Here is a 21,279-nt window from a genome sequence, read left to right on the forward strand (position 1 = left end):
ACCTGTGAGTATAGAAGAGCAGTTTATAGAACAGACACTGCAGTCTGCTAATGCTGTTGCCTCCTAACTCCAAGATAAAGAAAGTAAGATGAAGGAAAAAGAATAGCCCAAGACTGCCATTTCTTTGGTCTTTCAAGTCAAGCAGTAAGTAAACTGATGTCCAAAACAAGGTGTGGTCTGCAGTTGTAGAAATGGGAAAAAAGAATTAGCAAAAGCTCTGATGTAGTAGCACCCACTGAAAAATAAATTTATTTAGAAAAGATTATAAATAATATATACACAACAAGCTTTAAGCTTTTTCACTTGTTTACAGAAATGTACATTATTTTTGCTGATGTGCTAACACTTCAGCAGTTTTGACATGGTCTACAACTTAGTGTCCATGATAATATTACCATCCTTGTCCTTTACTCTGACTCTCCCAGAGACATACTTGGTTTCCTGCTGTCCATTCATGTACACAGTCTTGACAGTCCCATCTGGATACTCCCGTCTCTTAAACTGTGGTGTGTGCAGTTCTCGCTGGCCATTATTGAACTCTATAGTTTTGGTTCCATCTCTGCATTAAAGGGAAAAAAAATCCCAAGGATTATGCAATGGTGTAATATCAGTCTCAGAACCAGCATTGAATATGTAAGACTAAATGAAGGAAGACAGTATTTGTGGAGAAATCTGTTAAATATCTCAGCTGGCTCGTACTCAAAAACCTGTTTCTGCAAAACTGATAGGACTTTTTGATACTTGAGAGCCTCCACAGCACTTTATCTGCATCAAATTCATCACTGCTAAAGTCCAAGAGAAGTTTAAAACTTGTTATTTTGAGCACTATCAGTTATCTGCTGTCAGTCACACCTGCTTCCCACACCAGCCAGGTTCCTAGATTTTTTTTTCTAGAATTATGTACTATTATGTACTATTACTTCTATTAATAGAGAAGTCTCTTAGATTAGGGTATGAGACAATACACTGTCTTTATGCCTCTTCCGTGCTACCAAAAAAAAACAAAAAAAAAAAAAAACAAACCCAAAACTCAAGCAGTAACTATGTGTTCACAGTATAATCCATTGAAATGTAAACCTTCAGGAGATACAGAAACACACCTGTCACCATATAGTGCCCCTGTCATTGAGCCCCAAGTGCTCCCATCCCCTGCCCAGCCCAGGGGACCCCAGAAGGAAAAGCTCACCGCTGCAAACGAACAATGGTGCCATCAGGAAAGATACTTTCTTCTTGGCCATCTGTAAATAGACTCTTAATTGTCTGATCAGGGAAGGTTATTTCCTTCTTGCCATCAGGATAATGCTTCTCTGAAATGTATTTTGAGACAATATGCTTATTACATAAATACATATCTATATCTGGGCAATAATTCTGACAGTTGGGTTGGATGATTTCTTTACCTATTTGTCCATTTGAAAACTGCAAGACCTCTAAGCCATCAGAGTATGTAGTGTGAGTAGTCTTAGCATCAGCATAGTAATAAATCTGCAGACAACAGTTAAGATTTAGTGTAACTAATGAGAAGTTTTAAATGAGTGTATACATCCAGACAAAAAAGCATTTATTGAAAAATGCAGATACAGGATACCTACCACTGTTTGATCAGGCATAATCTGTTTCACATCTCCATTGAAGAAGGTTATAGTTATGGTCTTCCCATCAGAGCTCACTTTTTTCGATGTTCCATTTGGGAAAAATATAAGGTGACAGCCATTTTTCAAAACCTTCTCAACCTAATGAAAACACGAGTGAGGTCAGTATTAAGCCCTCACACTCACATTCTCACTCATCTTTCCCAACAGCTGTCTTCCAGAATTTCCAAGTGCCAAGCTCTCATTTTACCTTTCCATCAGGATAAGCAGTTTCTCTCTGTATCTCTTCACTGCCTGTAAATGCAGGAGCAGGTGGTGGTGACACATATGCTTCATTAGGAGAAGTGTCCTGAGATGACAAGCAAAAACTCAAATCAAGCTTTGTCTTTATATACTTTTTTCCTAGGCTGACAGGTATTTTAGGAAACAAGGAGCATCACGGAAGATGAATATGGGGAGGCCTAAACACAATTTGGGGTTTATGCAACTCCAAATATAATTCAAATGGTACAAGAGATGGAGACTGAGCAATCATTAGATATCTGTGGTCAGCTGTAGTCTGGACTAAAGTGGAATTCAGTGATGTGTTGTAACATGGTGCTCAATTTTCTTAAGAAAACAGTCGAGTTCTCTAAAGCCTAAGTGTAACCTAAGCAATTAATTTAAGAATGAATTAAACTATTTCAAAGATCTTTGCACACTTGCCATACACAGAGCATATGAACATCCATCCTTCTTTAGCCCTCCCAAAAGAAGGCTAAAAAGGTAAAAAATTAACAAGAGCGGGAGATTATTACTTTGTATTTTTCCTGAACCAAAGAATAATGCAACTTCTAGACAAAGGTAAAACACTCCTCGTTGCCTGGTATGACAATAAAAGCTGAAGAACACAAAAAGATGAGTCAACAGCCTCATCAGTCACCCTCCAGATACTCCTTAACTTTTCTATTTTAGGCTTTTTCTTCTCTGCTTTGAAAATCAAATCAAGACACAGGACTTACTACCATAAAAGTCTGAGAAGAATCTTCTAGTGCTGTCATTGCCTCGGAGTTGTTTCTCTCATTAGCAGGTCCTGATGCAAGTGTTCTAGAAAGTTTTCCTACTGAGATACATGTAATAGTTAAATTGGACAGAGAAACTTAAGTGTGGTGTATGAGTTACAATTATATAGGAGGTCAAGCTGTACAGGACACCCACATTTCTTAACTGCAGTAGAAACTAAAAGCAGGGTATGTATTAAAAGGATAGGCACATGCCCTGATAATCCCTGACATTGTTTTGTGTGTCAGCAAGAAGCTAGAACTGAAGAATCATTACAATGGACATTTAATGCACTTTCTCTCCTATTTCATCTCTCTAGATTTACAAAGGATTTGCCCCTCCTAGAAATTTAGACAACATTATTAGTGATGCCTTATAATGAACAAAGGAAGATTAATATCAACTTTTAACAGGAACTGATATTTTTTCCATGTCTCTTCTATCAAATTACCAAAACTACCTTCAATTCTGGCACATACTCCTGTAACAGATAACACGATGGTTGGATGAGCTGTCAGAGGTGTCAAAAAAGTATCCTGCAGTTACTTTCCATATGTGATTATCCCTTAGGAAGGCAGACACTAACTAACTCTGAACAAGGAACATCTGCCACAGCATTGCCCATATGATTACAGATCCTGCTAACAGAAGTTTCTGAAGAGACACAGCAGTTCTGATGCTATCAACACACTCCACTAGACATTAGGAAGAAATTCTTCACTGTCAGAGCAGTGAAGCACTGAACAGGTTGCCCAGAGAAGCTGAGGTTGCTCCTTTCCTGGAATGGTCCAAGGCCAAGTTGGATGGGGCCCTGAGCACCCTGGTCTAGTTGGAGGTGTCCCTGCCCATGACAAGGGGTTGGAAGTGGATGATCTTTGAGGTCCCTTCCAACCCAAACCATTTGGTGACTCTGATCTAACCAACATCTGCAGCTTGGAGAACGCCAGTGCTGAATGTCATTTTTGATTACAGAAAGCAGCTTCTGCAGTGCTCCAGACCATCAAGTATGACCAGAAGCATTTTTTACTCCAAAACTGGAGTGAAATGACAGCTTTCTCCAGAATCCCACCCTATGAGGTATTTATCCATATGCTCAAGCCCATGACAGCTCCCACTCTGTCTTCTTTTGAAGTGGTAATGCACTCCACAAAGCAAAACTTCACATTCATTTTCTTTTAAAGACTTCAGAGAATTTTCTGCATAGACAACTATTTTTACCTTTTGCTTGTGAATAACTTTTGCCATTTATCATGCTGCACTTCTGTGCTGGAAGAAGCGGAGATGCAGTTCGACTTTTTAGGCCTCTGTTTGGTAGACACTAAAAGAAAGGAAGTATTTGTGGTTTATGTGACATGTAATCATAATTGTTCATACAGAGTCAATAAAATTTATAGACCATATGACATGAAATTTACTGCAAGCTTTCTTCACAAACTATACAGTTTTGAGACTTGATCTTCAGAAGAAGGGCTTGTGTAATGTAGCCCAAGCTGCACTTTGGAGGTCTTCCTCCATCAGCTCCCTCACTATCAACAACTCCAGAATGTTAATTTGATGCAAGCAATCCAGAATAATAGTTATAGTCTCAAAACTTGATATAACTGCTTTAGACAACTGTGAACTGCATGTTTTGCCTGGTTGATCCCAAAGGGGCAGAGGTTCACAACTTAGACTCCATCAATTATTTTTCTTTCATACTTGCATAATTTTTTATTTCCAAGATGAGTTCCTCAGCAAAACGGATGCTGCACATTGTGAGCATTGACATTTGCAGAGAATATGACATTAACAGAATTCTGTGTCTCTCACCACTAGCGTAGTCCCCACATCAGTAAATTAAAAGTAAACAGCTAAGTTGTAGCTATTAGAGTCCAAGTTTATAACAGAAAACTCACCAGTATTCACACAAAGGTATTTAATCACCAAGATTAATTACTTACAGATTCTGCTCTATTTAGACTCATCCCAGGATTTTCTATTTTTTTCTTGCTTCCAGCAGCTTCTACTTTCTTCCAGGCTTCTAGACGAAACTTCTCCATAATTTTGATTTCCTCTTTTAGCTCAAAATTCTCATTTACTAAAGCTTCTATTTGATCTTTCAGGCGTCGATGGGTAGTTGACCATTTTGCCTCTTTTCGTTTTAGATCTTCCTGTAACTCTGCAATCTGCTGTTTTAAAGCCTTAGAAAAATGCATGTTTTCATTTTTAATATAATAAAATATATTTTAGTTTCTAATAGAAATACAAACACAAGCAAAAAAAGGCATAAGTGGCAAAAAAGTCAAATCAGCTTAATAGCGCAGGGGTGAAAGGTAAGGAAGAGTTTTCTTTCCTGAAAGAGTGATTATTGACTTTAAACTACCAACTTTATAAGCTCTACTCCAATGACAGGAATTGTTTTTATTGCTTTCTTGGCATCCTTTACACTTCTTAGATTGGCCAGTACAAATACACTTGAGACAGAAACACAAAATTCTTAATGCTACCCTTGGAGGGCCCTTCAAAAATCTTGGCACAGGAAAACAGAGGGAGGACACAAACACACATGCAAATCTGCCTAGTTTAGCAAATGTCAATGCAGTTTTCTGAAGGGAAATTTGTAGGGAAGGAAGAGGGAAATCCCTGTGTGATGTTTAATATGGCTCGTATATGCATCTCATATACCATGCATCCTGACAATGAAGGAAGAAACAGATCTTGTTCCTTATATCACTGATAACCTAAAGATCTATAAGTGATAATAAAATGTAACTTTGAAAATTGTAGAAAATTACTACATAGACTGTAGAAGAGCTATAGACAGAATAAAACCCTTGTGGAGTTCTATTTGTGCTTTGATCTACTAGCACGAATAGAAACTTCCAACTTAGTATTTCAACTTTGGTAATTTTGTTTCAAAGCTGAAGATCATCCTATCAGTCACCAGCAGTTTTTAGTATGTAAATGTGACAAAAAGATTTGCTCATGAGGAGTTTTTGCCTTAAAACCATCAAACAGCATTGTAAAGAGTCTAGTTCCGTTCCTCAATTAGAATAATTTAGATTGGAAAAAAAAAACTTTAAGATCATGGAGTCTAACTCTTAATCCAGCACTGCCAAGTTCACCACTAACCCACATCTGCTAGCAGTTCCCATCTTGAAATCACTTGTAATCTTTGAACTAAGTTAGAATTTAGTTCTTGACTGCCTTTGAATGAACTTACATGTTCCTGCATGGACTAGAATAATAATATATTTTTATACCTGAATTTCATCCCGTTCTTTTTTATCTGGAATTGCTCTAGCTTCTGTGGTGTATTTTTCAAAAACTTTACGCTCCTTTTGCAATCTTTTAATTTCCTTTTTTTTATATTCTTCTATTTCAGCCAGTTCTTGGGCTTTCTTCTGTTCAAAGTCTGCAATTTCTTTCCTATAATTATGAAACAAAGTTGTTGTTTTAGCCCAAATTTCCTTTATATCAGGATTTTAGAGAAAGTGAAGACTCAGTGTCTTGTGGTCACAGATTGCAATTCAGCATTCATTACCCCCAGGAAGACTTACTTATAAATGGTATTACTTATTTAAGGAGTAAGAAAGTCACACAGTGGGTGTTCAAAGTCCGACAATATGTATTTTTATATCTTCTAGTCACAAACATTATCCTGAATTTAGAAAAGTTTTGGCTAAAATCTTGCTACATTCTTCAAAACATTAGAACACTGTCCCCCAAAAGCACCAAAGAAAAGAATCTGCTTATAGGTGGTCAAAAATTAAACGTTAGCCAAAGACACAATGCTGTTCCCAAACAAAACAAAAGTGGCTGTGGTAGGAACAGATGTGCCCCATTTATGTCATCAGAGGTAATTATTCTCTTCTATATGCCACTTATAAATGCCCCTGTTCAAATTAAAATATTCTCAGTGTGTACACACAAATATCAAATCCAAAGCAAAAGCAGTAAGACCAGTTCTGCAAGGCTAATTCAGGATTGTATTATCCTTTAGAACAAAAAGTATACATTCTCCAAAAATATACCCTTTAGGGACATCATATTAATTGAGATGGGGTTCTTAACACTATTAAATTGTGTGTAATAATTACCCATAGAGCAAGAACTTGTGTCTAGCCCTTTCTCCACTTAACTAAAGCACGTGAATTGTTTACCTGTGCTGTTGGTAACTGGGCATTAGGAGAGTCTGCAACATACTATGCAATTGAACTCACCAAAACGTTTCGAGTAAAAATTACCTGATACTTGCCAGGGCGTGCTCTCTTTCTTCACGGAGTTTACTCAGAGTTGTGTTTTCAGCTCGGAATCTCTCAATTTCATTTTCCAACTCAGCGAGTCTCTCTCTCAGCAGCTGGGATGGAACAGTGTTTCCTGTCAAAAGACAGCCACATGCACATTATACAAATGGCATTCGTAAGACTGAAGTGAACAATTATCACACACCAGCTTAAAAATTAAAAAAAAAAAAAAAAAAAGAAAAACCAAGTAAATACTATTTTAGAGACAGCAGTAATTTTGCAAAAAAACTTCTACTATCCAAATTACACAGAATTTTTGCTTTACAATACTCTGCACTATTTACTCAAGTACCTCAAATATGGAGTAGGTCCATCACTTTTGTAGCACTTTTAAGTACTGAATGTATCTTTCATCTTGGTAGAACTAAAGCTATACTTGGAATTGGAATTTGAAGAGCTTCACATCAAACCAGATAAAATGAAGGTATAAGGGAGTGTATATGGCCCATGTGTAGGTATATACCACATATATGTGCCAGGTGCATGTGTACAGTATGATGGTATAGGGTATATCAAACAGGAAAGGTTGTAAGTTTTTTCAAGTTTTAGTCACTACGAAGTCTGTTCACACCCATCCCTGATGGGGAAACTGTTGCAGAGGCTGATAATAGAGAGGGGTTTTTGTGGGCTTTTTTCCTATCCCAGTTTGCTGTTCTGTCACTGCTTCAGAATCCCTGAGGTTTCAGAGTCCAAGTATGCAACAGAATAGAGAAAATAGTGATGTTGCTGTGTAGGTGGTTTCCTTGGTCACCCTTAAATACTCTGAAATGCTGTAAAAAAACCTGAACCCTACCCCTCTTCCTGCAAACTTTTAGCAACCATCTTTAGACAAGCCTACAGAATCAATTCTCGAGAAAACAATAAGCAGAAGTAGCAGCTTTCATATGAATCACAGAATATCCTGAGTTGGAAGGGACCCAAAAGGATCATCACACCTGACTCCTGGCCTTGCACAGTACATCCCCAAGAGTCACACCATGTTCATGAGTGCATTGTCCAAACACTTCTTGAACTCTGGTGTTGTGACCACTTCCCTGGGGAGCCTGTTCTTGTACCCAACCACTCTCTGGGGTGGTAAGGCAATATCCAGGTAATTGCCAACCTGAAGCTCCCCTAACACAACTTCAAGCCATTCCCTTGATTCAAAGGCATCTACTCTACAGCAGGTACCATAAAGTAAAGCACACCTTTACTGGTGCCCAGAGAATCTGCAGGGGTTCCATGTGCACATCTGACTGGGGTTCATTTTACACAGGCTTTTATACTTCACAGGTCTGACATCCACCCTTGTTTGTTTGCTTATCTAAAAGCTGCAGTTTTAAGGGTTGGGGTCTTACATAACATGTGGTTTCTTTATCCTAGGGCTACAAACACAGTACATAGTTCCTATCTAACATATTCATCACATTCATCTAACTGCTGTCATGCTTTTCTATAACTGTGTTTATTGATTACCTTCTTCTATTTTCTATCTATGAATACAAACCTTATGACTTTGCATTTTCCTAGCCTTTTGTGACAGCCAACATGCCTTTCCTTTCTTACCACTGTAGCCTGCTAGGGCTAGGCCTCTGTTTGCAAAAGTGGTTACAGTCAGATACAGCAATTCCACTTTTGCTGATTCATACCTGTGCTAAAGTGCTTATGTCACTTATGTCAATTGAGGCCTGTGTTTCAACAGGACCATCCCCATGTGCCTGACAGCATTGTCCAAATGTTCCTTGAACTCTGTCAGGCTGGTGCTGTGACCACTTCCCTGGGGAGCTGTTCCAGTGCCCAACCACCCTCTGGGTGAAGAACCTTTTTCTAATGTCCAACCTGAACCTCCCCTCACACAGGTTCAGGCCATTCCCTCAGGTCCTGTCACTGCTCACCACAGGGGAGAGATCAGTGCCTGCCCCTCCTCTTCCCCCCACAAGGAAGCTGCAGCCTGGAATGAGTTCTCCCCTCAGTCTCCTCTTCTCAAGACTGAACACGCCAAGTGACATCAGCCATTCCTCACAAGGCTTCCCCTCCAGACCCTTCACCATCCCTGTGGCCCTCCTTTGGACACTCTCTAATACTTTAATGTCTTTTTTATATTGTGGCACCCAGAACTGCCCCCAGCACTGGAGGTGAGGTCGCCCCAGTGCAGAGCAGAGCAGGACAATCCCCTCCCTTGCCCGGCTGGCCATGCTGTGCCTGATGCCCCCCAGGACAGGGTTGGCCCTCCTGGCTGCCAGGGCACTGCTGCCTCATGTCCAACCTGCCACAGACCAGGACCCCCAGGTCCCTTTGTGTGGCACTGCTCTCCAGCATCTCATTTCCCAGTCTGTCTGTACATCCAGGGTTGCCCCATCCCAGGTGCAGAATCCAGAACTTTCCCATGTTGAACTTCATCTGGTTGGTGATTGCCCAGCCCTATCATTTGTCCAGGTCTCTCTGCACAGCCTCCCTGCCTTTGAGTGCGTCAACAGTTCCTCCCCATTTAGTATGGTTGGCAAACTTAGTATTCCTTCCAGTTCTGTGTCCAAGTCATTTATGAAGATGTTGAAAAGCACAAGACAGAGGATGGAGCCCTGTGGAACCCCAGTAGTGACAAGTCACCAGTCTGATGTCACCCCATTCCCTGTAATCCTTTGTGCCTGACCTGTGAGCCAGTTGCTCACCCATCACACAATGTGTTTATCCACATGTGAATGCTGGACATTTTGTTCAGAAGGGCACTGAGAGAGATGAAAGGCTTTACTGAAATCCAAAAAGATTACATCAACTCGCTTACCATAAAAACCTAAACAAAATCCTAAACATTCACTGGAACAGAGTCTGAAACCAAGATCACAACCTCAGTGACAAAAGATTTAAATATGAGGCTGTGCCATCATGCTTTCACTGAATAACTCCATTTTTAATGATAGCAGAAATGCAACAGGGGATTTTAGAGGCAGTTTTGCACAGACTGTAACCATATAGATGAAATCGAACTTGGGCAAAGCCGAAAAATGAATCCTCATTTCCCATATTCCACATGAACTCTGTAGATACTATACTACTCTCAGAAAACCCAGAAAATCTGCTACTCCCTTATATTCCATGAGAGGAAAAAGTTAACCTAGCAGTGAATAGCGTTACCCTACTGTGGTGTAAATCCACTGTGGTGGAAAGGAAGGTACCACTTCATTTTCAGCTTGCTCTTGACATTTTCCTCCATTCAGAAACAGTGATCAAGCAGCTTCAGATCAAGTTGTTTCAATGACCTGAAGCCTCCAGAGGGAAAGAAAAAAAAAAAAAAAAAACCCACCAATTAAATAAATAAATTTTAAAAAATAAGTTTTCACCAATCAGAGTCATTCTGCAAGCTGTGTACTTGTTAGATCTGGCATCAGACATGCAGCCAGAGATGTAGCGGGAGAATGGGGCCATTTCTCGCAGCAGAAGTCTGTACTTAAACCCTCTGGTGTAATTTCAGTTTGGAGCTTAAGCACTAGTAGGGAAGACTTGTACAATACGCCTTCCTCACCACTTCCTACCAGTTGCTGTTCTCTCACCTCCCAGCTCTGGTTTCACATTTGATTTGGTTTCATGCTCTGGATGGCAGCCTGCCTTCTGCTTTGGCTTCAGTGAAGGAAACAGTTTCCTCATCAGGTTTGATACAGGAGGTCCATTTGTATCACTGTCCACTGAAGACTCTTTGGACATTTCACCTTCTTTCTTTGAGGCAACTTTTCTCTTTATTGCTTTGTCTGGGACAGTTGTATTATTCTTAAAGGAAAAGTCCATCTGCAAAGGTGTTTTAATATATTTTTCAGGTAAATCAATGCTAACATAATTTTCATCAAGATCACTCCATGTTCTTTCATCATCAAACTCAAACTTATTCCTACTTATACAAGACATGCTTCTGTGTTCATCTGTAGCTTTTCTAACCTTTTGCTTTGACAGTGCACCACAATCTTTGTCTGACAACCCAAGGTCAGCACCTCCATTTTTGCTCTCTTTGCTGATGTCTGTAACAGAACTTCCACAATCAAAAAATTCTGGATCACTTTCTCTATGGTTCACAAGGGCTGTCTTAGCATCTTTGTTGTCATGCTTCAATGTGGCCCCAAATTCACTCTCAGAATCTGTAGCAGTATCACTGTTGCACTCACTCTTATCTTCATTTACAATCCAGTGATTACTTTTTAAAGCAGGAGCTGCTTTCATGGAAGAAGCTGAGAATATTACACCATCTGTTTCACTTAATGGATCCTTCATTCTAAAATCTGTTCCTGAATTTAAAGCTGTATGCATAACTGGGCTATCATTTATATTTTCCTGTGCCACGCAGTCTGCCCTTTTATTTCTCTCATTTTTAAGTTCGACAGCCAGCACCTTGACTTGCTGCTGCTTTGCCTTGATAGGAGTAGAAGACATCCTACGGCCTTTTGAAGTTTGCTGGTCTCGTTCCAAGATCCTTTGCACAAATGAGGAATTACTTGAGAAAGATATTTCATCTGCAGCTTGTTCTAGAAACAAAAATTCATCTAATTCTAGATTCTCTTTTTCTTTTTCTTTTTCCCAGTTCTCCAGTTTATTCTGAAATGAAAGTTCAAAAGACAGTTCTGAATTTTTTACAGGGTGACCTATGGGACATTTAGAATTAGAAAAGGCGCTGGTCAGTTCCTGTGACAACTGAGACTTTTCAGCACCAGGTAATTTGTTTTTGGTTTTGCCAGTGTTAGACTTAGCAAATTCTACTCTGTTCTCTGTATTTTCTATTTTCTTGTTAATTTCTGATAGGTAAGAATCTCTCATCTGTCCATCATGATTTTTTCCTGATGGCATTCTTGTTTCTAATGGCAAAATATTTTCTCCATTGTGATTCCTGAGTACCACTGTCTTCTGAATAGGACAACGTTTTACTTTATTGGGGTGGTTGGTTTGTTTACATGGTGCAAAAGGATTTTCAGAAACCAGTTCTTTGCCAGGAAGCACAGTTTTCTTCTGTATTTGTAATTTGTCCACTTTAATAACATTTCTATCATCTAAAGTCCTTTGTTGAAGTTTTGAGGTGTTTTCTCCAAGTTTTGTCATTTTAGACTTGGCATTAGTGAATCTTGTTAAACCTTCCCCTCTTTTCAGGAAGGGTCTCTTGATCACTGGTTTTTGGACAGCTGATCCATTTGTCTCCTGAAAATGAGTAAAGAAAAGCAATCAATAAAATGTTAAAAAGCTCCTTACACAGTTTGAAGATGTCTTCAAATAAATCCCAGATATCAGTAGAAATTTACATGGTACACTTCTACTGGATTTCTGAAGACTTAAGCAAGTGAAATATTTGAGGCTTATTATTCTTCAGACTGTGAATGTTGCATTCAGTGTTAGCTTTCCTTGCCAGCATCTTCCTTGTACACTTTTAAAGCACCTATCACATCTCAGCACAATATATAAAAAAGAATGAAGGTTTTTAAAGTAATTATAAATAACCTGTAACTTCTGGTTTTGCTCCAGACGCTGTTCTTCTAGTTGTATCTGTTCTTCCAAGAATTCTTCAAAAGTTTGTTTCTTCTCACGTATTGCAGCTTTAATAGGTCTAGAGTAATTACAAAACAACTCTTATAATTCTGCATAAAATAACTATGTTTAACATCACTGGTAGTCAAAGACCAATGGTGTAATTGCATAAAAGATGACAAATTCTGAGGTGCTTTAGGCATTAAGTTAATCTGAGAAATGCATTTTAACACTACATGTTTATCCAATCCCTGCAATAGTTAATATACATATCTAAAAGACACTCTATGCAGGTTTTGTTGCTTTTTCTTTCACTGCTTTTCTTAATTACCCTTTCCTTCAGACAAATCACCAAACTTCCACTCATAATTTCTACAGTATCACCTTTCCACTCAGGAATGCTACTGAGATAATATTCCCTGTCTCCCTCTTTGATATTCCTCCTCCTTCACAGGAGTGCTGGGTCTGACTGGCATGGAGTGAGCCTTTTTCATAGCTAACAGTACTTATAACATAATATTTTAGCTATTACTGAATCCTGCTTGTACAGCATCAGGGCTTTTTCTGCTTTTTCATGCTGCTGCCCCCCCCCGCAGGAAGCAGACTGGGGGTGGGCAAGATCTACCTCAGGGGAGACACAGCCACATTTCATAGAATCACATAATCACTGAATGGTTTGGGTTGGAAAGGACTTTAAAGATCATCTTGTACCAACCTCCCAACAGTGAGCAGCAACACCTTCCACTCGGCCAGGTTGCTCAGAGCCCTGTCCATGGACATTTCAAACAATCATAACTCCCCATAATCAACCAAAAAGTCACAGCCTCACCCTCCCCCTTCACATTACTACTTTCAGAACATAACAGTGGATAGCAGGTTGTAATAAACCAAACTGGGAACAGCAATCACAACTGCTTATATACCCAGCTATACTGAAAGGTGCTTCTAAGCTGTCATTACCCCAGGCTGCACACACAGCTCTTCATCCAACATACAACATTTAATCTTTTACAGCACAAGCAATTCCAAGCAAGAGCCTCTCTTACCACACATCTCCACAGTACCTAGAAAAATCAAATCCTTTGTTAAGAAATTGCACAAATTCAGAGTTATCAGACCCTTTCATTCAGGACTCAGAATTCAACCAAACTTGTGCAATTTGATAAAAAATGCACAATCATAGTCTGAATTACCTTTCCTCTGTATTAGTCAACAATTGATCACCTCCACGGGAATTTTCAGAGACATCTGCGCTTCCCACACCTAAAGGATCAATGTGATTATCTTCACTCTCCATTAATAATCCCATCTTTTTTTCTGGACACCACATGTTTTTTCCTGTGAAAGCAACAGAGTTGTTTTCTTTTTTCATCCCAACAACAAATCGGTTTTTGGCACATACTTTAAACAGCATTCAGGTCAGATGAAAACCAGAACGGAGCTTCATGGCCATGTGATCTGAATTCCTACATAAAACAGTTCTAAGATTTACCCAAATTAATTCTTATTTGAATTTGCACTTTCTTTTTAATGAAATAAGTAATTATGCATTTAAAAATTTCCACAGACTTTAAATAATCCATTCTGATTGTTCATCTGCTTTGCTATTGTTAATGTATGGCTTCAAAACATAACTGAACAAATGTTGATGTCTGCTGTACTAGTGAGCTCTCTTATCAAGCTTCTTGTTTCTCACATATATATGCATAAATTGAGAAGAATTTGATTTTTGGTTCATGCTGCTTTTAGCCAAACTCGAACGGACAACAAGAGGAACAGGAATTCTGAGGTCTGTAAGCTGTCAGTAAACAAACCAACATACCAAGTAAACTAACATCATAAAACCTTCAAAATAAGTAGCAGACTCCCAGTGACAAGGAGAAAAAAAACACCTCACATCATGTTATCTTCCTGTAAATGACTAAACAGTAATGTATTTGTCTTCCTTGTTTTTCAAACAATTTGGCCTTTTCAGAGGCACACACAGACCTTGCTTTTCACAGGCAGACACTTCTGAAAGATTGGTCTTCAAAGATGAGGTGCATTCTCTGTTGTTCAGCTTTTGTAAAGAATTGTTGTCTTGTGTATGGGAAGAAACAATCAGAACACGAGCTCCGTCTTCAAAGATACTCTGATATCCAGACGATGGCAACTGAGGTGAAGGTGCTAAGCCTGTGGAATACCCAGGTCTCTGCTTTTGACTTTCAGCCATTACAGTATAACCTTGAAAGAAGAAGGAACAAAATGGCTGTGTCATTCTGTTTATATCACAATACTACTGCTCCACAGGAGAAAAGAAATGACACTGAAGGGCAGGATTGATCACCCAGCCCCCATCCTTATGTCACTGACCAAGAATAAGTGATTAGGCAATCTTGATTTTCTTCTCCTACAATAAGCCCTAATTTAATCTTCTCAGGTAGGCAGAGTGAAAGACAATCATATAAGTCAGGTTGGACTGACACTGCCAAGAGCATAAAGTACCCCTCCTCAGCTCTTAAAGATTTTCCCAGGCAAGAGCTGTCCCCTCTCCTTGCACCCAGCAAACAAGACTGGAAAACTGATACAGGTTACAAGTCTCTGTTTTTAAATACAGATCAGCTCTCTATTCTGGTTCAGTTCATCACCTGAATGCAATATGTGTGAGCAGAAACAAGGACCACTCCATTTGGCTACACTGAAAGCTTAAAGCAATCAAAAGTACTGTGAGAAAAGCTAATCAGAAAGGAAAATAATTGTTTTACGCTTTAATACATGTACTTTGAAGCAAGGGCCACCATCATAGCACATATTGATCAAGCCACAATTACAGCTGACATTTTATAAAAATAGGACAGTATTCCTTCTTCAGTAGCACTCAACTTTCAGGCACTGAAGCAATGCAGCATTTATCTTTGACTAATCAAGTAATCTTAAAATGAACCCAGAAGACACTTTCAGATTTTAACTGGAAAATGAGATTAAATTTTTCAGTTTATACAAAGTACATCATGTGCTTTCTTTCTCCACTTACCAAGAGCTGCTGGCTGGCCAGATACCATGCTAAGTAGCTTCTGCTGCTCTTCCATTAACCTTTGAAGTTGTTCCATCTGTTGTTTCTTTAACTGCTCCTGTTTCTGCTGTTGCAATTCCTTCAGCTTTTCAAACAAATAAATAAATTTATTAGAGGATAGGTTTATTTAGAATTGTACCACAGAATTATTTTGTTATAGATTGTCAATTATTTCTAAGGACATTTAATAATTTCTCTTAAGATACCAATAAAGCAGCTAATATTTATTTAACCTCTGATTGTTACTACGGACAATATTTAAAAAGTGGGCAAGTATTCTCCTATCATGTAAAATACAGGCGAAAAATTTTATAACACCTGGTAATTCGTGGAATTCCACTCTGGAGACACATACACTCTTTCCCTCTCTCCACTCCAGTGAACAGACACAGGGATTTATGCTGATGTAGCTGCTGGCAGAGTGGACAAGGACTTCTTAGTCCTTAACTGCAAGATGTACTAAAGTGCTGCTGAAGACTTCCAGCCAACACAATTTGTATCCAGTATTTGGAAAAGCTTTAAGTAAACAGCCACTTACAGTGGATTGACTGACACATTTGCATTAGAAAAAAAAAAAAAAAAAAAACCATAAGTAACATAACAGCATTACAATTCCAGGCCTTTTTTTATCCTGATGTCTTGGATACTTTATCACATTAACATAAACACTAACATATCTCCTCATCTAAACAGAACCAGGTATGTCACACCTGCTTTGAGAACTAACAAAAGATGTTGCTATAGATACATGAACATTCAACTCCACTGTGTTGTGAATACCTGTAGTCAAGCACTACCACTGTAATGACCAGCACCCCATTTCCACAGCCTCAAGTGATGAAACACTGTAGAACTGTGTGCACCTTTCCAGGAAAAATGATTTTAAGAACGATTTCATTTTAAACTGGAACTTGTGCCACCTGGAAACAACAGTAGTTACACTTTCAGAAAATGCACATCATGAGGAGGACACCAACTTTCATGTGAGCATTACTGGAAGTTAGGATTTACTCTTTAAGCTTGCTGTGGCCTATACATTAGTTGCAAGGGGTTTGCTTACTTGCAGGCGTGACAAATCACATGCAGGAACAAAATAAATCTTACTGTAAGTATGTCAAGGAATTCTAGGTGTATTTATTACCTGCTCAAGCTTTTGTAAGAGTGGATCACTGTGCCTGGGTTTCTTCTGACCATCCACTTCACCATGGACTAAGTCTGGTTTAGAGCTTTCTATGTTTCCAGCTGCTGCTGGAAAAGGTGTTCCAGTGGTACATTGCTGAAGTGCCTGGGAGCTGGCAGACTCTTCACACAGAGAGTCATCACTTATAGAACAGCTGTCTGATAGATGCAGCACTTCTTCAGGTAAAGCTGTGATGTCTTCAGGTCCAGGTAACAAATTTTCTTTCTTAAAGTTCAAACCAGCAAAACTAGGACCTAGTAAGACTCCAGCACGGGTACTATTAAGCATCCAATGTGCACTGAAGTTTTGCTCACCACTCAGATTTTCAACAGTTGGCATCTTGCAAATTGTATTCCAATTTCTTTGCTGATCAGCATGAACACAATAATATTATGTTCTGTAGATTTAAAACAATACAACTTTCAAAGTTCCAGGTAGTTGGTATGGACAGTTATCTATCTACTTCTAGCACCTAGAAATTAAGCAGATAAACAAAATCAGAAATTTACAGTAACAGATTCCCAGAAAAAGAAAGTTACTCTCTTACAACCAACCTAATGTATTTATAAAAACAAATCATAGTCAATAGAAACAATTTGGATAATAAGTAACAAGCACTTTTGGTGCAGAAAATCAACGTAATTCAACTCTTAATTGTATTATTTGAGGCAGCCAATATAATCTCAAATACCATAAAGCTGTACATAATATTTTCTTCAGTAGTACTGGGAGGGATTCAGAATTTTTTTAAACACTTGCAACAAAAGAAGTGATTTGATGAGCTGAGAGATGCCCACCACGTGACCTCCATATTAATGCAGTTTCAGATATGTCCATCTAAATACACTTTACTGTACATATTTCAACACAACACTTATCATTTTGACATCTTCCTTAGTTTCTCAAGGAAATGCCGCAACTACGCTGCCTGTTATCTTCCTTCTCCCAAAAAAGCTTCTTTAAAATCCATCCAAAGAAAAGTTAAAATACAAATCCTACAAGTGCCATAAAACATGAATAAACTAACGTAGGAAGGAAGTGATTTCCTCATTTAAGAAGAAAAAGTTATTTCCTCACTTAGGAAGAAAAAGACAAAACTGCTGCTGGTGACAGTGCGGCAACAGGAGCCAGGCCGCTCAGCCGTGCTTCCTCAAAGTAATCCCAGGGCAAATAATTCTCTGCCTGTGCATGTGGTGTGTCAGGGGAAATACAGAAGAGAAAAGGGGCCAGGGCACCAAGGACAGACAACCACAGCAGCCCACGTTCAAGAGTCCTGCTAATCAGGAAATAACTTCTTAAAGCTTCCTCATTCCCAAGAGATCAGCCCATGCCAGCTCTCACTTCGTTTTCCCGCAGTCGAAATACTTATCCTTCCAACAAGACTTTGAAACCGCGACTGGGAGAAACATTATAGAAATGTTTCGTATAGAAACGACTGCTTTCTGTTTCCCAGAGGGGTGCAGATTCCCGCAGTGGCAAATTGAAGTCTGCAAGGTCCACGGTCTGTTTTCCCCATCCCCTTTGGGAGACCCTCTGGACGCCGCCTGCCAGTCTAAACCTCCCCAGGAAATTTACAGCAGCAGCACCTTCGTGCCAATCGGAGCAGCCGGCAGGGATCAGGCTGATTCGTCCCGCGAAGGGGAGGAGGGACAAAGGGATCCCCATATAGATCAACAGTGGGGAAATGAGCACAGCCCCGCTCCTCAGCCGAGCCGAAGCGTCGGGCCCAGCGCCCTCCTTCACTCACTGACACCCGACACCGCCCCCACAGAGTACGCCCCAAGCGCACCCCCAGCCCCGAAGCATCCGCTTCATGACAGCTCCGACCCGAGACCCCTCGCATAAGCGAGGCAGCTGCCCCGGCTCCGCTCCTCAGGCCGCCACCGCGCCCAGCCCCGACTGCCACAGCCTTCTCCTTCTATTACAAACCTGCCGCCATCGCACAGCCTCCCGGCGCCACAGGCGGGCACCGCCCCGCCGCCCCGTGTGCTGGGAGCTGTAGTTCGAGCGCCGCAGGGCCGCCTCGCAGCTGGCCGGATTGGGACTACAGCTCCCAAGAGCCTCCGCGGCGGGAAGGCGGTTGATGGGCATCCACAGCGGCGGCCGTGCCTCGGTTCGTGCCGGGGCTGTCCGGGCGGGAAGCGGCGGCGGGACCCGCTCTGGGGCTGAGGCCGAGGCCGGGGCCCGGGCTCGGGCTGGGGTTGTCCCGGCTCCTGAAGGTGCCCCGCAGCTCGAGGTGCCTCCCGGGTGCTCCCGCTGGTGGCCCTTTGCAGAGCTCTCTTGGGGCAGCGTCGCTCTGTAGCTTGGGCGAGGCTGCGGACTTCAGTGTGCTTTACCTGCAGCTACTCACAGCCTTTTAAACTTTAAACAGCAGCGGGACGGGAGGAACGCAAAGATAAATGGGCGAAATGCACCCCCAGGCTTTCTGACATTTTGTGCTTTAGGCATGCTCTGTCTTACTGAGCGAAATAAGTGTTTTCCTCTAAACTCCAGAAAGCGATCGAGCGCCACGCTGCAGTCCTGGGGAGCCTCTCCGGCTGTGTCCTGGTGCAGCAGCTCTTGTGGCAGGTCCGACACCGAGCTTGGGCTGTATGAGCCCGGGGCAGCCTCTTCAGGTGCCTTTTAATTTTCGCTGATTCTTTCTGTAGTCCCACAGGGCTCTTTCTGCTATACTGCCACCATTTTTCCTGGACTTCGGTTTAGCAAGTTACAAATACAATGTCTACATGATTGTCCTCACACTCGAATCTTCGTTAACATTGATAAGCTAATGTGCTAGAATGTAGAATGATTTGTTCTTGTGCCTTTCCAAACCACAGCATCACATTCAGCCCCTTTGACATCTTTAGTAGGAAAATACTAGTAGAGGGGTTTGGGGTTTTTTTCCAGTTTACCTGCACATTTATGGTCTTACAGGACTGCGGATTAATGATGGTCTGTTGTTGGATGATGGAAATTTATTTTTGACTCCTTTTATGTGCTAAAAATATAATCCATTACTGCCACCAGTGTTGAATTTGCAGTTTGATCATGAACTACAAGCTTGAGTGCTTGGGTGAAATCCTTTTGAGGCTGTTGGGACTTTAAGGATCTCCACCAATATAAAATTGCAAGAATTAAAACAGGGAAAATAGTCAGCAGTTAGACATTGCACAGCTTCCTTATTAGATGCTGCAACAACACAGTATTCCAGTTATTAAAGTTTTTATTACCAGCCAATCAATCCTGAACACACAGATTAAATATAATAGTTTTAATTCAAATACAGAATCTGATTTTGAATTTTGTAAATTTTGCCATTCAAAACTAGTACAGCCAAACACTGCTAATTTTTTAAAGAAATTTCATTCTCTAGGGAAATAGGAGAAAAGGGCCTACAATCCAGTGATTGCATTAATCAATAATGAGAGAGATCAGGGAGAATCGCCCTCACTCAATGGAGAGAAAAGCTGCTGAGTACATGCTTTGAACAGGTTTTAACTCAAATTCATTATCTCTGTCAGGTATTTCAACATTCATGGACTCATAGAATACCCTGAGTTGCAAGGGACCTACAAGGGCTGTCAAGTCCAGCTCCTGGCCCTGCACAGTGATTCAAAGGCATCTACTGCTCAGCAGATACTGTAAAGTAAAGTACATTGTATTGGAGCCAAGAGAACCTGCAGGGGTTAACACCTCCATGTGCACATCTGACTGGGGTTCATTTTACACAGGCTTTTATACTTCACAGGTCTGACATCCACCCTGGTTTGTTTGCATATCTAAAGGCTGCAGTTTTAAGGGTTGGGGTCTTACATAACATGTGGTTTCTTTATCCTAGGGCTACAAACACAGTACATAGTTCCTATCTAACATATTCATCACATTCATCTAACTGCTGTCATGCTTTTCTATAACTGTGTTTATTGATTACCTTCTTCTATTTTCTATCTATGAAAACAAACCTTATGACTTTGCATTTTCCTAGCCTTTTGTGACAGCCAACATGCCTTTCCTTTCTTACCACTGTAGCCTGCTAGGGCTAGGCCTCTGTTTGCAAAAGTGGTTACAGTCAGATACAGCAATTCCACTTTTGCTGATTTATACCTGTGCTAAAGTGCTTATGTCACTTATGTCAATTGAGGCCTGTGTTTCAACAGGACCATCCCCATGTGCCTGACAGCATTGTCCAAATGTTCCTTGAACTCTGTCAGGCTGGTGCTGTGACCGCTTCCCTGGGGAGCTGTTCCAGTGCCCAACCACCCTCTGGGTGAAGAACCTTTTTCTAATGTCCAACCTGAACCTCCCCTCACACAGGTTCAGGCCATTCCCTCAGGTCCTGTCACTGCTCACCACAGGGGAGAGATCAGTGCCTGCCCCTCCTCTTCCCCCCACAAGGAAGCTGCAGCCTGGAATGAGTTCTCCCCTCAGTCTCCTCTTCTCAAGACTGAACACGCCAAGTGACATCAGCCACTCCTCACAAGGCTTCCCCTCCAGACCCTTCACCATCCCTGTGGCCCTCCTTTGGACACTCTCTAATACTTTAATGTCTTTTTTATATGGTGGCAGTCAAAACTGCACATGGGACTCGAGGTGAGGCCACACCAGCTCAAAGCAGAGCAGCACAATCCCCTCCCTCAGCCAGAGAACACTGTGAGAGATAGTTTTGAAAGC

The 21,279-nt window shown here is 40.7% G+C and overlaps 1 protein-coding gene across 3 annotated transcripts; it reads right to left on the bottom strand.

Moving 5' to 3' along the window:
* Positions 1–221: 221 nt before the first annotated feature.
* Positions 222–17,040, bottom strand: CENPJ (centromere protein J). Of its 3 annotated transcripts, none has more exons than XM_053970255.1 (16): positions 16,588–17,040; positions 15,408–15,531; positions 14,384–14,617; positions 13,588–13,732; positions 12,368–12,473; positions 10,447–12,070; positions 6,860–6,992; positions 5,876–6,041; positions 4,574–4,813; positions 3,852–3,951; positions 2,597–2,691; positions 1,843–1,941; positions 1,593–1,733; positions 1,401–1,485; positions 1,187–1,307; positions 222–559 (listed from the first exon to the last, which is right to left on the bottom strand). In XM_053970255.1, exons 1-16 carry the CDS (start codon positions 16,963–16,965, stop codon positions 367–369), a joined length of 3,984 nt encoding a protein of 1,327 aa, XP_053826230.1. In that variant the 5' UTR covers positions 16,966–17,040; the 3' UTR covers positions 222–366. The 3 variants fall into 3 exon arrangements, with proteins under 3 accessions (XP_053826230.1, XP_053826229.1, XP_053826228.1); XM_053970254.1 differs by having other exon boundaries at positions 2,597–2,694; XM_053970253.1 differs by having other exon boundaries at positions 2,594–2,694.
* Positions 17,041–21,279: the final 4,239 nt, after the last annotated feature.

The sequence above is a fragment of the Vidua macroura genome, chromosome 2 (assembly GCF_024509145.1).
Source record: "Vidua macroura isolate BioBank_ID:100142 chromosome 2, ASM2450914v1, whole genome shotgun sequence".
Lineage (NCBI taxonomy): Eukaryota > Metazoa > Chordata > Aves > Passeriformes > Viduidae > Vidua > Vidua macroura.

Coding starts and splice junctions, on each gene's coding strand:
- CENPJ (XM_053970253.1), bottom strand. CDS start 16,965: ATGCCAACTGTTGAAAATCTGAGTGGTGAGCAAAACTTCAGTGCACAT. Junction 14,618..15,407: donor TGGCCAGCCAGCAGCTCTTG/GTAAGTGGAGAA, acceptor TCTTCTTTCAAG/GTTATACTGTAATGGCTGAA. Junction 560..1,186: donor ACCATTGTTCGTTTGCAGCG/GTGAGCTTTTCC, acceptor CCTTTAATGCAG/AGATGGAACCAAAACTATAG.